This window comes from Lingula anatina, chromosome 2 (assembly GCF_051362555.1).
Source record: "Lingula anatina isolate TDL-2025a chromosome 2, LinAna3.0, whole genome shotgun sequence".
In the NCBI taxonomy this organism is placed as follows: domain Eukaryota; kingdom Metazoa; phylum Brachiopoda; class Lingulata; order Lingulida; family Lingulidae; genus Lingula; species Lingula anatina.
In genome coordinates, this window is record NC_141768.1 from 26,909,280 (window position 1) to 26,924,232 (window position 14,953).

The following is a 14,953-nucleotide window of genomic DNA, read 5'->3' on the forward strand; positions in this document are numbered from 1 at the left end:
GAGAGTATACATGGAGTGGAGTTCATGAATTTCACCCTATATAAAAACATGACTCCAGAGGTGCTGAGGGGTGGCGCCGTCTCTTGGAGAGCAGACTATTACGCCTTGGGTGTCCTGTTATTTGAATTGATGGAGGGAAGGTAATAAAAAGGATGCAGTTATTTGAATAATGACTGAACTGTTATTCATGCCAATAGTTCTGATAGAAAATATTACGCCAAAATAACACCCTTTTCTTTGGAGCTACAAGTCGTATGAACAGAAAACCTGAAAATTAAGCACTAATTAAAAAAAAACTTTATAGTTTTAGAAAAGTAGGAAGTGTTGGAAGACATATAACTTTAGTCGATTTATTTAGACACCCACTTTGGACCGAGTTGCCAACTAGAGCAGAAGCCATAATGAAAATCCTCCAAGGCACCATCATCTACACAGATACAGAGCATGTCTTCAGGGATCTGATTAACAGATTAGTCTGGTAAGCAAATGCCTTAATGAAATGCCGTGAACAAATTTATCACTAGCCTTTTAAGCATTGGCTGTCCTTGAGTGTCAGGGCACTATAAAGCTAGCTTGCTTACTATTCATACCTTATGGGGTAGCTTTACAGTATCCGTATTGCTGATATGGGTTATATATGAAACGGAGATGGCAATAGTGAAATCTAGAACCTAGGGTAGCATTGGCCTGTCTAAACACACAAAAATTAATAATGCACTTTTTAAAATAAGTCTTGCTTACTCCGAAGAAATAGTTTGTCTTCAGTTGCCATTATCCCCAACTGGTCTCATATTGAACTTTCAGCACTGATTCATTTCATTTCAGCAACGTGAACCAAAGAATTGACAACATGACTGGCCTTTTAAGTCATCGGTAGGAAATTTATCAATGTTATTTTTCTTCCTGCAAGGCGCTTTATCGCTAACAATTTATTGGACTTTTTAAAGCCATATCTTATTTTTATTTATATTTTCATTAATTAATTTTTTGGTATTTAATCTATTTTTTTTACATATATTCACTATATTCCTTTGTCTGTTATACTCTTTGTCTGTTATACCTTTGTCTTTTATATTCATTATATATTCATTTATATTCATTAATTTATTTAATTTCAGTTGGCTCTGTGACTACTACGTGAATAATTTTCCAACCGATATGGTCACCTCTCCCATCTTAGACATTGCTCAGGTAACGCCTGGTTTTATGACATTGACTGCTTCTTATAAAGTAAATACTCGCTGTTTCCCTACAGCCCTGTTCCACACCGACTACGAATGCCATGAACAGGAATAGATAAATTCCAGGTTTTTACTTAATTTTGTTCAAGGGTGAAGTTACGTCCCATACTGATTTCTACTGTACCTCACCTCCAAATAGAAAGGTGTTAAATAGACTATCAAAGCTTTGAGTTGCCTATGCTTATACATTGCAACGAAAAAAATATAAACGCTGTTATTTTATATTTTTGAGAGTTTTTTATTTTTTTATTTTTTTAAATCAGCACAAAGACAGATGCATTATTGAATAATTAGATGCAGTAAAAAACTCATTTTCGGAATTTGGATGATAATAAAGGGTAACAATATCCTTAATTAGCTTTCTGTTAACTAAATACTAATATTCGTAAAGTATTCCTAACGTTTTAAAAAATCATAACTATCTCTTGACAACATTCGCACTGTTCAAGCAGAATCCCTCGAATATTCTTAAGTCTTTCTTAACCAATTTGTAACTGAATCCTACAGGGCTAAGACTTCTACCAGAAATGTGCAAAATCCCACGATTCCCCACTAATTTCTAAATTGTTCGTGGAATTGGTAGTCGGTGTGGAATAGCCCCATTAGAGTGAACCTTCACGGACTTCAAGCAAATTGTACATGCATATAAGTCGAAATAACCAAATGTCAGCTCCTCCATAGCCTACGTGTATGCAATGGAAAAGGTGTAATTTATTTTCTTTAAACATTCTTAAACATTCCATGCTTATGATATTGAGATGTAGTTTAATGACTTATTATATGCAACGTTTTTGTCATGACAGGAAGTGTTGGCGGAAGAACAGCTTGAGATGGGACCTCTGACTGCAAACAGCAGCGTCCGCAATATTGTTGACAATGGCTAGAGGACTGCTGCAAACTACCGGCTGCTTCAATTCTTCCCACAAGTTTCACGATTCATTTTGATTTTGAAGTAGCCTACTCTATAGCCGACTTCATGAAACAAACTATCCACTTCTTTACATATATGTAGACGACTTTATAACTTGAGCTTACAGCATCGCAGAACGATCTCAGACCAAAGTTAATATTTAGTTACCGTAAAGGACGCTTTAATCAATTTTTCAAATATGTACATGTATCGATCAAATGTATTATAATAAATTGTAAACTCTACTACTGTTCAAATCGTTATTTTCAAAAAATAAAACCGATTTCCTACAGTCCCTAGTTGGTGACCGGTTTAGTCCGCAAAATTATATGTTTGTTCTCCAATGCGTTCATTAAAATAAAAAACTTGATGAATTCGAATAGATAAGAGCGTTAACTTTATTACGAAATTTCCCCCATTCCTCAAAAATAAGAAGAAATGAAACGCGGAAAAAAAACTTAACATTATTGTGTCCAACCTTTATATATTACAATAATATTGTGTAAAGCTTTAAATTTACCGAGCAAAGCGAGGTTGAATTTTTTCCTTGTGCCAGCCCCACCCTTTCATTGCAAAGGCTTTGCAAAATCCTTTACGTATAGCTCCGCCAGTGTATCTTCTTGGGCCTGCAACAAACGCAGAGAGTAAAAGAATATCCAAAGTGGATACAACTTTTTTGCTTGAAGTTAAATAACCACTGTAAATTTTTTTAAGTCATTGTATTTAAATTTCTTGGTGAAAATAAACAGGGCATTTTTGTAGGCACATCGTTCAGTGTTCTGAGTGTTCAGATAACGAAGTTTGGCGCACGTTATCAATCTTGTACGTGAGCACAACTAGCGGTGCGATACTGTGTAGTGATTGAATCGCCCTCTAGCGGAAATTTCTTCCCACACGAAACGGAGAACATGCAAAATCATCACGTTATTTTAAGGAGTCGACCAGGTTTGGTTACCTGTGTTTTATCGTGTTTTATTGGGGAAAATGCTTTCATTTTGTAACATTAACAGCGATCAGTTTCCAAGTTTAATCGTACAGTCATTTACATACATATGTAGTCAACCCCGCTTCTCGTACATAGATACATATATACAGATCAGCTGGTCGAGAGAAACGATCGCCTTATCACAACAAAATTATAATGCCACTGCATAATTGTGAGTCCAATAGCGTGAAAAATACTAGTTGTGTCACTGGTATACCATGCTTGTCAGTGTCTGTGTTTGGGGAGGGGGGGGGGGGGGCGCATACTTACACGCAGGCACAGTGACACAAACACTACCTCTCTCCCTCCCCCCCCCCCCCTCTCTCTCTCTCTCTCTCTTTGGTTAACATTGTAATAGATGTGAGAAAATTGCACACTAGTTAATAAAGGCAGCAGCTAAATTTCCTATGTTAATGTTAATTTATTGATGCATTCATCTTTTTTTTTCAAATGTACCAGTAGGTGTGAACAGTGCACCTGTTGATGAAAACTTTGAGTACACTGAATGTCCATACCCAGAGCAGCTACAGAAAGGGGAAGTGCTGATAAAAACATTATATTTATCTGTCGATCCAGCATTAGTAATGCATATATTATTCCAGATTAAGGCATCTTCATATGTTTAGAGAAATTTGACTGCTAAATGCTGTTTTGATATACATACATATATGTACCACATGTGTAGTATAAATACCATATATACAGAAGTATCAGTTAAATTCATTCATTATTAATCAAGAGATAATGAGTGGTAGCATCTTGACACACGTGTTATATCACAATGGGTACTAGTACATGCATGTCTGCCAAAAGGGTACTTCTGATGAAAACCAAAAATGAAAAAGATTACTTTGATAGCCATGCTTTGCTTACAGCTATAAAATTTCTTGAAAAATCATCTGAGTGTATTGCAACAATTTTAAAATCCTTGACTATCTAAATCAAGTTACTTCCATCTTATTTCTTGCTGTAGCCGTGCATCCACTATACCTTTTTGAGTACCTTGTTCTCTCTTTCAGAGATGCCGCATGAATGAAGACACAGGAGCAGATTACCTGACTCCATGGCAGATAGGTAAAACAATAGAAGGTCTGCTTGGAATGGGTGTTGTGGTTCGGTCAGCAGACGATTCTTTTACTGAAGGAGACCTTGTGGAAGGAGATTTAGGCTGGCCTTGGAAGAAATATTTCATCTATGATAACAATTCTCAAAGAAAATGGATTAGAAAGGTATAATTCTTTCTTCATTTCCTTTAACTGAATGATAAATTAGCCAATCTACTCTATTTCTAAGATTCAAGTAAGATTGTCAAATTTATAATTTTTGAAGGTTTGGTTTTTCCAAGAGGGATACAATTCTATAGTTTTTCCAAATGTAAATGTTTAAGCCTGACCAATTAATTTTGCTGTTTCTAAGTTCAAATAGATGAGATGGCAAATAAATTGCTGTTTTGACTTTCCATTGGAGTGGATATTGTTCTGCTTTTCAGGGTGACAGAAATTTAGTAGGTGACAGACCTTCTCTGTACCTCAGTTGTTTTGGTCTGGTGGGTCTGACATCTCTGCTAGGAGTCAGGGAGAAGGGTCATGTGACACCAGGAGCCAATCAGACTTGTGTAATAAGTGGAGCAGCTGGTGCCTGTGGAACACTGGCAGGACAGGTACTCACTGAACAGTGCACTGCTAAAGCTTCAGTGAATCAATTTACTCTCACATATTGCAGTAGCCTTTAATAATCAGACCTGGTAATACATGTATATACAATTTACACAAGGGGCTAAGTTAAATTTAAGTATGAAGACAGTGTATTATATAAATCCATCTAAAAGTATCCAGTGCAAGTTACATGTAGCTTACAAACATATTTGGTGGACAGGCTTTAGATCCTCTTTTAAACATGTGCACATGCATGCACACACACAAACACACACACACACACACACACTCACACACACACACACACACACACAGAATGATGTAATATAGCATAGGCATGTTCATGGATTTGTCCCTAAAATTGCAAAGATAGGTTCAGATCCATAAAATATATGATGTCTGATGCTGACTTGTTGCTTTGTACTGGTTCATTTATATTTTGATAATGAAATTCCAGATAGCCAGACTTGATGGCTGCAGCAAAATAGTAGGAATCTGTGGCACCAATGAAAAATGCAACTTTTTGACTACAGAGTTGGGATTTGATCATGCTATTAATTACAAGACAGAGAATGTGTCTAGTAGGTTAAAAGAATGTTGCCCAGGTGGAATAGATGTTTATTTTGACAATGTAGGAGGAGAAATGTCAAATACGGTAATAAGACAGGTAAGAAAATGATGGCATTTGTAATTTCCTTAGAGATGTAATACCTTGTTATGGCAATGTGAGATTAGATCACGGGGTCCAAAAATTCTACTGTTTTTAGTTTAAGTGAATTGGTGGTCTGACTTAATTGGAAGAAGCAGTGGGCAGAATACAGCGTATGTAGTACAAGCTAATTTACAATGTTTTTTTATGATATCAGTAATAGTTTTCTGCACAAAACTAGAGTGTTTGAATTTGACATGGTTTTCATTTCAGATGAATCCCAATTCTCATGTTATACTGTGTGGGCAGATTTCTGTGTACAATAAAGATGTACCGTACCCCCCTCCACTACCTGAAGACATTGAACAGTTACTAAAGGCGAAAAACATAACAAGGTAATATGAATATGAAGCAGTAACAAAGTATATGTAAGCTAAGATTTTGACATTAATTGATTATATAACTGTTTTATAAAAATATTGTTTTTTAAACAAGACATTAAGAAATGCACTTCTTGAATAAGTTTGAAGATAAAGGACAAACTTTCTATTCCATACTTATACTAGATAGTATGTTTCTCAAGTAAATTTTTCTATTTTTTTTTTCTTTTGCATTTCCAGAGACAGATTTCTAGTCCTCAATTATCCAGAAAAATTTGAAGCTGCCATTGTGCAATTGGTAGAATGGTACATGTCAGGAAAACTAAAGGTAAAGTTGCCATTTAGGTAAAAACATTAAACTTGATATACCTTACTAAGTTGAGGGGACAACTCTGACCTGCCTTGCTCCAGCAATGGCACTTTCAGAAAACTCTCTATCAGGCAGAATGTGCCATATATTTACCATGTTGCAACGTGGCCAATAACCTTTTGTCAAATAAAATGACATGTGTTGAGCCTGCATTTGTGTACTAGTTTAGTTGATCTCAACTTGAAAATATTGTACTAAGTGGGAGCATTTATAATGCTGTTGAGTGAAATCTTTATTAAATACTGCATTCATGTATTGCATACTTAATGTTTTGCAGGTGAAGGAAACGGTCACAGAAGGACTGGAGAATGCAGGAAGGGCATTTGTCTCTATGATGAATGGAGGAAATATAGGAAAACAGATAGTGCATGTCTCTGATATATAATGACAGCATACTATCAGGAATTTAGTATTCACATACCATGCCAGTATTGTCTTTCCATCAGGATAAAAATTACTGAAAATGTAAATAATAATAGCAGGCAGAATACACATGACTGACAAAGGGTGATAACAATTTACCAGGCATATGCATATAGTGAACATATATCATGGTGCTTCCTATGTGAAATTTCAGTGTATTTAAATCTTGTGGTGAAAGTGCAGCTGACAAAATCAGGACACATCTAGTCAAACTGTTCAAAACGCAAGGTCTTTTTATAACTGTAACTACTAACATTACAAAAGTTAGTTAATTTTCTAGATGCAAACCTAGACTTAGAATCTGAGACATGCAAGCCATTTCTGAATGCAGAACCTAGCTATATGAGTAAGAACTTGAAGCAGCCCCCAGCCATCGGAGGAAGATTGCAGCTCTATGATCAAGTTGGACAAATTGCAGGATCTGTATGTGTACAAAAATTCATTAGAAGCAGCGGGGTACAACAGAAGGAAGGTGACCATTGAGTTTAAACCAAGCAATTTTAGCTCCAGTGAAAAGAGAAGACATAATAGAAAATTGAATTGGTTTAATTCGCCTTTCTCAAAAAATGTTAAAACACAAGTCGTATCTTTCTCCAGTTTTTAGAAAAACATTTCCCTTGTGGAAGCAGACTCAGATCAACATTAAAGGTTACTTCCAGTAGCATGAAGAACATGCAGCAAATAATCCAGGGCCATAATAAGAAAATATTCAAATAAGTGACAGTAAATATGCAAGAGAAAAACTATGGGTATGTACGTGAAACTTGTAGTTGAGGTTTCGGCATGCCTCGGGGTTATTTAAAAAAAAAATGCATATATATATATATGATTTTCATAAATTGGAAGATCAAGTAAGTTTGTTTATTTTAGATGAGGTGCTCAAAATCTATTATAATAAGTCATTGTAGGTTATGGATGGAATATGATATTCCTTTTTGGCTTTTTCTCTTCCATTTTGTTATGAAATGTTCAAAATGATTATTGCATACTGTACAGCGCATTTAAGTATAATGTAAAGTAAAATATGTCTACCATTCGCATGGATACAATCAGCATTATGTTAAGTTGTCATCAATGATTTTGTACTGCTTTGTTAATTTTTTTCCTAATCTTTGATTATCACAATGTATAAAACATAATTTAATAATCTATTTTTTTTAAACGGAGGCATAGGGGACAGGTTATTACAACATAAGTGTTTGATCAAACTATCAATACCCCCTAGCACTGAATGTCAACTGTATCTTGTACACTTTGTCCAAAATGGTATCCAAATGCCTTTAATTATTTTGATTGTGGATAACTTTTACCATCTCTAATCACTACAATCTTTGATGTGATTTTTAAGAATTTGCTATGATATTTGCTGTTGTTATTTTTATTTTGTAAGAAAATACAGAATGATAATAATATTTACCAAAACAAATGTTGTTTGTATCATGTCATCTTTACATGTTGCTTACAAGTATATTCTTAGATTCTTACTTTAGATAAAGTGAAAAACGATATTTTTAAAAAGAAAGCAATGCAAGATGTAATTTATCATTTTATTGCAATTTCAAAGATTCAAGAAGTGATGTATTTGGGGGTTAATTTTACATAACACACTCAAAGTCTACTGTACAGGCTTATTTTTGTTTTCAGACTATTCACTTGTCCTAGAGTAAATTTGCCTTATCTATTTACAATGTTACTTTATAAGACAAGGGTGACTAATAAATTAAAGCTCAATTCATTAAAAATGAAGGCAACATTTACAGCAGCCACTGAAGCAATGCTTCTTAATTCTTATCAGGAATTATATTGTATGTTCTTATGCAGTTTGAATTATATCTTAAACAAAATATACAACTTAAAATAAAAGGACATCATCTTAAAAAGCATATATATGGTAGAGATATGCAATGTTCAGACCACCATTTGCAGTAAGTCCCATAGTCATTTCTTTGGTCTGAACTTTAATGTGGTCTTTCCATATTAGCCTTTCACCTTGAACACCATATCCGATTTAAAGAAAAAATACATATATATCCAAAACACACTTTTTAAATAATGGCTTCAAGTCAATTAGAACAGTTAAAAGTGCTCACAGTATATTGAAGAATAGTGTGATGGACACTACCTTTCAATTATGTAACTCTTACAAAACGCCAATGTTAGTTGTCTTGAAGCACAAATATATTATGTATAGTTGCCCAAAACAATCCTCAAACTTTCCCCTTTCTCAGCAGCTCTTGTTGAAATTTGCAACCATTTTGTCAAAATATCTTGTTAAAAATTTGTGCAACTGCAAACCTCATGATACATTATTTTGCAAAGTTGTGTTATCAACCATAAGATTCACACACAATGCAAAAAAAAAAAAACTGAATTACTTTTTGTCATTGCATAAATCTTTTCAGCATATAACAAGGATGCATGACCCCTCTTGAATGGTCACTGTATCTCAAGAAGTGTTTTTTTTCTCTTATTTTTAGATCCATTGGTTCAGGTATTTAACCTGTCCACATTGCTTAACCAGATACTTATTTCATTCACTCATCTACAGCATGGTGTCATTGATTTCTGTTAGGTGAACTAATATATATCTTCTATCATAACTTCACTATGCCATTGTTATCAGCTTTGTCAATCAGTGCACATAGGATTGGAGACTCTACCTGTAAGTGAAAAAGAAACACCTTAACAGTCAGTTTATATTTTTAACAAAAACCATTTGAGAATTTCATACTGAAATATTTTTTAAGATTCAACACTAGAATTTACACTTTTTCACACAAAAAGCATAACATGATGATTCATTAGGCATTTCATCTTTTTTCATTTGAAGTAACTAGATTATTACTTACCACTAAAATGTAGACACAAGATTCTGGTTCAACAAGGTACAATGATACTGCATGCGAGCTATCAGTATTTTCCTTACATCTGGATAAAAAAAAATAAAAAAGGATAATTAAACAAAACATCTCCACTTCACATGTTGTTAGAAGCTTTTTTATGGTGCACTGTGTACTAAATGTTCATATTGCCATGCCATAACAGGTAATAAATAACTACTACTATATCTGTCATTTTAAGTATGACAAAAGAATACCGATACGGAAATTGACATACTTTATCCTGACTTCTGCATGCCTTGGCTTTCCAGATATATCACAGTAATCACCAGCACCATAAAAATGGCTGATAAACCTGTAAAGAAGATAAAACATTAGGCAAATCAAGTTACTCAATGTTTTACGTGCTTTGTACTATATCCTTAACAACTGGTTACGTATTAAGAATGGCCATCAGTGCAGATAACATGTAGTTTACTTTTGAAATTTATAAGGGCAATTAGAGACGTTCCACATGTGTTTACATACTTCCTTTCTTTTATTGGTTTTGGTCTCTTAGAAGGATTCTCCCCAAGCCACTGCAGATGTCTTCCTTCACTCCACACCCCAAGTGTTATCACAGTTTTTGAACCACCTTCCTAAAAACAGGAAATGGGTGAGGTGTAAAAAGTTATTAGTTCTCTCTCTAAATTCTGAGAGATATTTTGTTTCAGTAGTTTATCTATAACCATGAATTTCACATTAAACTTTATATTTATATTTATATTACTGTATATCAGTCTTGAAAGTCTATATATCATAAATTAAATAATTCAACTTTACAAACTAACAAATAATTTGAAAAATAAACTTGTGTAAATATAAATATTAAATGCATTTGAGAAAAACAAGAAAATAAGCAGCCATTCAAAATATTGTCATAGTCAGAATGACATTATCCAAGTAACAATACTTCATACTCACTTCATGGAACTGAATTAAATGTTTTCCATAGCAAAATTCATGTTTCCACCACCCCAGTCCCTATAAAGGAAAATATTCATGTTACAAAGGATTGTGAGAGTTGATGAGCCAAGAATGGAGAATACTGTTACTTTTTCAGTCCTTGAATTTTATTTTAATGAGTCACCTATCTCACCTATCCGCATCACCTATCTCATAATTGCTCAATAATGCAAATGATCAGAAATATTTTTTTAAAAAATCATTATTCGTTCATCAACAGGAGTCTTATAGTTGCCATGTTATCCATAATCTTGTAGACTATTGCCCCAGAGTTTGGTAGAGTGGGCAGAGCAATATGTATTATTATAATTAGGCAATTCTACCCTGACCATCCAAGCAACAAATATTTGAAGAGGAAAAACTGAACAGCGACTCTCCCTTAAGCCCAAACAAACCTTTAACGAAATATAAAATTCCTGAGCTGAGAATCTTACCCCTTGGATGCAATATTCTCCTTTTAAAAAGTCGTTCAACAATTGCTGGTCTGTGCTGGACTTGAGATCTGTGCCATGAGAACCCTTGCTGGAATCCCACGATGGCTGCTGTACAGTTTCCTGCTGGGGTCTCTGAATAACTGGATGCACCTCTTGTGTCTAAATATAAATCTGAATGTTAATATCATTTCTAATTCAAAAGCATGAAGTAATTTTTCTTCAGTCAACGGTTTAATATTGAAAAAGTTACCTCCAATATTTGAATGTCTAACAGAACATCTTCATCAGTGAATGAGGCTTTTCAGGTGAACAGCCTCTATTGGAGGTAACTATTTCAATATTAAGCTGTTGACTGAAGAAATATTACTTCATTCTAATAACATAACACAGTCGATGAAATTCTTCTCCAATTCAAAAGCAGGTTTTAAAATATAAACATTTTTGTTTTGTAATATCTAATAAGGTCTTCTGGTCAGGTGGTGTTTAAGTAGTGACCTGGTCAAGCTGAAAACAGGTTGATGAACCCAAATTGCACGAGGTGGTATGTTACATGTATAAAGAAATGGCATTTATTTCACTTGAAAAAGTATTCCATAAACCATACTGCTCAACTTTAAGAATTTCATAACTGCTTCCTGGCATACAATGTGACAGCACCTTTCCAGTAGGTATAATCGAAAAGCTGTTTCAGCACAAACCATCTGGCTAGATCTTACCTGTTTTCTATTATATCTCCCCTGAGTATTTTCTAGTTCAAGTAAATCTAGACTTTTTGGTCTTCTAGGAGAGCCATCTAAAGGCTCACAGCGTATTCCTTGCACAGGCTGGTCTGCTGTTCTAAAATAAAACAATATAACAACAGTTTTTATGATGATGATGATCATACGTCACTTCATTGACAAGACTTACATAGTGTAAAGATCAATTTCCAATCTTCCCCGCTCCATAAAACATCAACTGTACAAAACAATGCTTTATGACAGAATTATGATTTTATTAATTCATTTTTACATATTTAAAAATATGTAAAAAAAAAAAAAATATATATATATATAGGCATTGTTATATAGATATAGTTCTCACTCTTTTATTTTCATGTTTAAATTTTTGGTCAAAGTGACAATTAATTAAATTCTACCATACACTTCAAAGGTAAACCAAATAGTTTTGCTGTTGCTCTTTTATTTCAAAATCTATTATTTTCAAGATAATGAATTATCTTTTAAAACATTATGACATTATGTACTTAAGAAGAAATGCTATGTGACTTACTTATAAGCTGGATGAGAACAGAGTAGTGCTGTTAACACGACCACCTCATATTCACAGCTAGACGTCTCCTTCAGTTCATACACTTCTCCTTTGCCATCTGGTTGACAAACATAGTGCAATCGAGCCTTTCTGTGCTCTCCTGTCAGATCACATTTAGTGCCTTCTGTGAAGTTGACTTGGTAGTAAGTCAGCTCCATATTGTCTACTTTTCGCTTTTTATGAGGCTGGAAGATGCAAATATGACTAAGTTCTTGTAAAGATAGGAATACAATGTGACACAAAGTGTTGTTAAAATCGTGACATACATAAGGTTATGAAACTGATTGCAATCTCAATCTGCAAGAAAAAAAAGCAAGTTTTTAAAAACCTGTTCTCTTTTCTAACTGATGGTATAATAAGAAACAAGTAGTGTACCTTTTGCGCATCTTCTACAGGTGGTTCTTGGTTGTTATCTTCTTTTTTGTAATATCCAAGATAATATTCTTGCAGATGCCCCTTCTACAATATAACATGATTCTTCTTATATATGCTTTATGCAATGCATAACCCAATAAATTTTTCAAGGATATTTTTGCAAGACATTTTTTTCACATGTTTAGTGACACAATGAAGAAATTTGTTTAATATTCTTTTTTTTTTTAGATAAAGTCAATTCATATAGTTACCTTGCCACTTTCTTTGACTTCATGATATTGCCTCAAATATTTTCCATGGCACAGCTCATACGTCCAATAGCTCTCAATCTAAAAAAATATTGGATTAAACGGAGAACAATATAAATGGTAAATGAGAGATTTCTCACAAACAAAAAATAACATTAATACTACACAATTTATGAATAAAACATAACTATCAGAAAAATGTAATAGTTCATGGGGCCATCCTAAAATGTGCAATACAGCACAACATAGCACATAAAGTATTCACAGGAAACGGTCATTTGCAAGAAAATAGGGTGACATAGAAGCACAATATTTTACTAGGTAACAAATATTGTTGATTGTTGATACTGTTTGTTTATGGATTGTTAGTTCATCTGCCATATTGGCCACCAGAGAAGTTATAGGAAGTGTTTTTTCTTGGAAATATGGCAGATGACCTGGCATAAATAAATCATACCAATGTAATTTTCACAAAAGAAATCTTACAGATGAACATAACTGGTAGATTTTCTTACCCTATATGAACAGCTACTTTGCTTATATAATGGACTTAACAGCTCTTCTTCACTTGGACCATTGTGATTCAGTTCTTCCTGCAAATAAACAGAATCAAACAGATGTCAGCAAATCCTTGCATAACAAAGCACGATGAAATGAATAAGATTACCATACTGTTTTTCATTCTGACAGTCTTCTGCATTGCTAAAAACCTTACATCTTAAAGGCATGAGTGTACTTTTAAATTCTACTGATCATTTCTAATTTTTTAATCCAAATTTTGAACTGTTTTTTCCCCCTCTTTTTTTCAATATCAATAACACAGAGTCCAGTACAATTTTCCACGTAACAGTGGTTCTTTATTTTCAACTTCCTTACACATCTACACCATTAGCCTTAACACTTACACACATAGCACTTTTTTACCTGTGAACGAGATCCTGAGGATTGAGGCTTTGGGAAAATGCATCTATATTTTTCCTTGTTGTTTGTGGTAAGCAATAAACTATCTTCATCCTAGAAAATAATCAGCATCCATACATAATTTGTTCATATACATTAAAACATACATTATACATTAAAAGGCATTGATTCTCATCAAATACACATAGTAGATAATGAAAATGTTTAGACTACTTTTCTTCTTTCCCCTCCCCCTTAAATGCACAATACAGCAAAAACAACTCTGCTTGCAAGCAAACATAGGAAAAGGTCATTCCCAAGAAAATAGGGTGATATAAAAGTGAAATATTTGATTAGGAATGAACATGTTGATAAAACATAACAAACCAGTATGATATGTGGTACAATTTGTTTATCTTAGGATAATATTTCTACGAAGAGCTACTAAGAAAAGCTACTAGCATATACGTGTAGCTCTTCATGAGTGGCCATCATGGCAGATGATCTGACGATAAACAAAAACAAATTGGACATTTTTTTATTTGGATGAACGATATTAATAACCTCATATAAACGTTGCTTTTATTTCACCCTATTTTCTTGTGAACAGTTTTTCCTATGTTTATATGTCACCAAACTCGTTTTTTCTAGTATACTGCACTGTATAATGTATTGTAGTATGATCCGTTCTTCACCTGTTTTATTATTAATTACCTTAGGAAAAGTACTATACCCAAGGTTTTTCTCAGTTAACAAAATGGAAAAACTAATTTGTTCATTTCATATAAATATCAATCTATGATGTTTTAAATTAGCTACAAAACGATACCTATAGAACGGCAGTTAACGAAGAAATTGGGGGCCTCCATCGATTCTAACATTAACGCCAGTCATCTTACAATTAAATAATTTAAACATCTTGGTGATTTTTAGAACTCACATTTAGAAGATTGTCTTCGTCGGGAAATGATGCTGCAGGCACCCAGTTAATGGTATGTAAAACATCATCAGAAAAAGGATTAAAGTCTGTTCCCCCTGAAGTAAAAATACTGACGAAAATAACTAAGAAAACTTCCTTCTCAGGCTTCATGATGTTTTTCTTACACACGAAACTGTCACGACATCGTGGAGATTACCCATTTGCTGTTCAACAGGTCAGCGCCACATCAATAAGAGTCCCGCATCGATACAAGGAATTTTAAAAAATATAGATTATAAACTTATCGA

The 14,953-nt window shown here is 33.8% G+C and overlaps 3 protein-coding genes across 3 annotated transcripts; 2 read left to right on the forward strand and 1 right to left on the reverse strand.

Annotated features, from left to right (window-relative positions):
• LOC106152463 (cAMP-dependent protein kinase catalytic subunit-like) lies at window positions 1–2,291 on the forward strand. Its single transcript, XM_087007159.1, has 5 exons — window positions 1–140; window positions 359–478; window positions 826–873; window positions 1,119–1,191; window positions 2,045–2,291. The coding sequence occupies exons 1-5, from the start codon at window positions 25–27 to the stop codon at window positions 2,123–2,125; spliced, it is 438 nt and encodes a 145-aa protein (XP_086863285.1). The 5' UTR covers window positions 1–24; the 3' UTR covers window positions 2,126–2,291.
• A 660-nt stretch (window positions 2,292–2,951) lies between these two features.
• LOC106152468 (prostaglandin reductase 2-like) lies at window positions 2,952–8,375 on the forward strand. Its single transcript, XM_087004552.1, has 8 exons — window positions 2,952–3,096; window positions 3,599–3,717; window positions 4,156–4,365; window positions 4,626–4,796; window positions 5,249–5,458; window positions 5,714–5,835; window positions 6,061–6,148; window positions 6,468–8,375. The coding sequence occupies exons 1-8, from the start codon at window positions 3,060–3,062 to the stop codon at window positions 6,573–6,575; spliced, it is 1,065 nt and encodes a 354-aa protein (XP_086860678.1). The 5' UTR covers window positions 2,952–3,059; the 3' UTR covers window positions 6,576–8,375.
• Window positions 8,147–14,900, reverse strand: LOC106157861 (endoplasmic reticulum lectin 1-like). Its single transcript, XM_087004551.1, has 13 exons — window positions 14,667–14,900; window positions 13,751–13,840; window positions 13,342–13,419; window positions 12,830–12,907; window positions 12,579–12,662; window positions 12,165–12,388; window positions 11,609–11,729; window positions 10,893–11,051; window positions 10,417–10,476; window positions 9,982–10,091; window positions 9,731–9,808; window positions 9,463–9,541; window positions 8,147–9,273 (listed from the first exon to the last, which is right to left on the reverse strand). Exons 1-13 carry the CDS (start codon window positions 14,814–14,816, stop codon window positions 9,208–9,210), a joined length of 1,377 nt encoding a protein of 458 aa, XP_086860677.1. The 5' UTR covers window positions 14,817–14,900; the 3' UTR covers window positions 8,147–9,207.
• Window positions 14,901–14,953: the final 53 nt, after the last annotated feature.

What these genes read in the sequence shown, in the direction of transcription:
- LOC106152463 (XM_087007159.1), top strand. Translation starts at nt 25, where the DNA reads ATGAATTTCACCCTATATAAAAACATGACTCCAGAGGTGCTGAGGGGT. An exon ending in ACTGGCCTTTTAAGTCATCG is followed by an intron (nt 874 to 1,118) that starts GTAGGAAATTTA and finishes ATTTAATTTCAG; the next exon opens with TTGGCTCTGTGACTACTACG. An exon ending in CCATCTTAGACATTGCTCAG is followed by an intron (nt 1,192 to 2,044) that starts GTAACGCCTGGT and finishes TTGTCATGACAG; the next exon opens with GAAGTGTTGGCGGAAGAACA.
- LOC106152468 (XM_087004552.1), top strand. Translation starts at nt 3,060, where the DNA reads ATGCAAAATCATCACGTTATTTTAAGGAGTCGACCAG. An exon ending in CAAATACGGTAATAAGACAG is followed by an intron (nt 5,459 to 5,713) that starts GTAAGAAAATGA and finishes TTTTCATTTCAG; the next exon opens with ATGAATCCCAATTCTCATGT. An exon ending in ACATGTCAGGAAAACTAAAG is followed by an intron (nt 6,149 to 6,467) that starts GTAAAGTTGCCA and finishes AATGTTTTGCAG; the next exon opens with GTGAAGGAAACGGTCACAGA.
- LOC106157861 (XM_087004551.1), bottom strand. Translation starts at nt 14,816, where the DNA reads ATGAAGCCTGAGAAGGAAGTTTTCTTAGTTATTTTCGTCAGTATTTTT. An exon ending in TGTTCTCATCCAGCTTATAA is followed by an intron (nt 11,730 to 12,164) that starts GTAAGTCACATA and finishes GTTTTATTTTAG; the next exon opens with AACAGCAGACCAGCCTGTGC. An exon ending in CTTGTGTCTACATTTTAGTG is followed by an intron (nt 9,274 to 9,462) that starts GTAAGTAATAAT and finishes TTTCACTTACAG; the next exon opens with GTAGAGTCTCCAATCCTATG.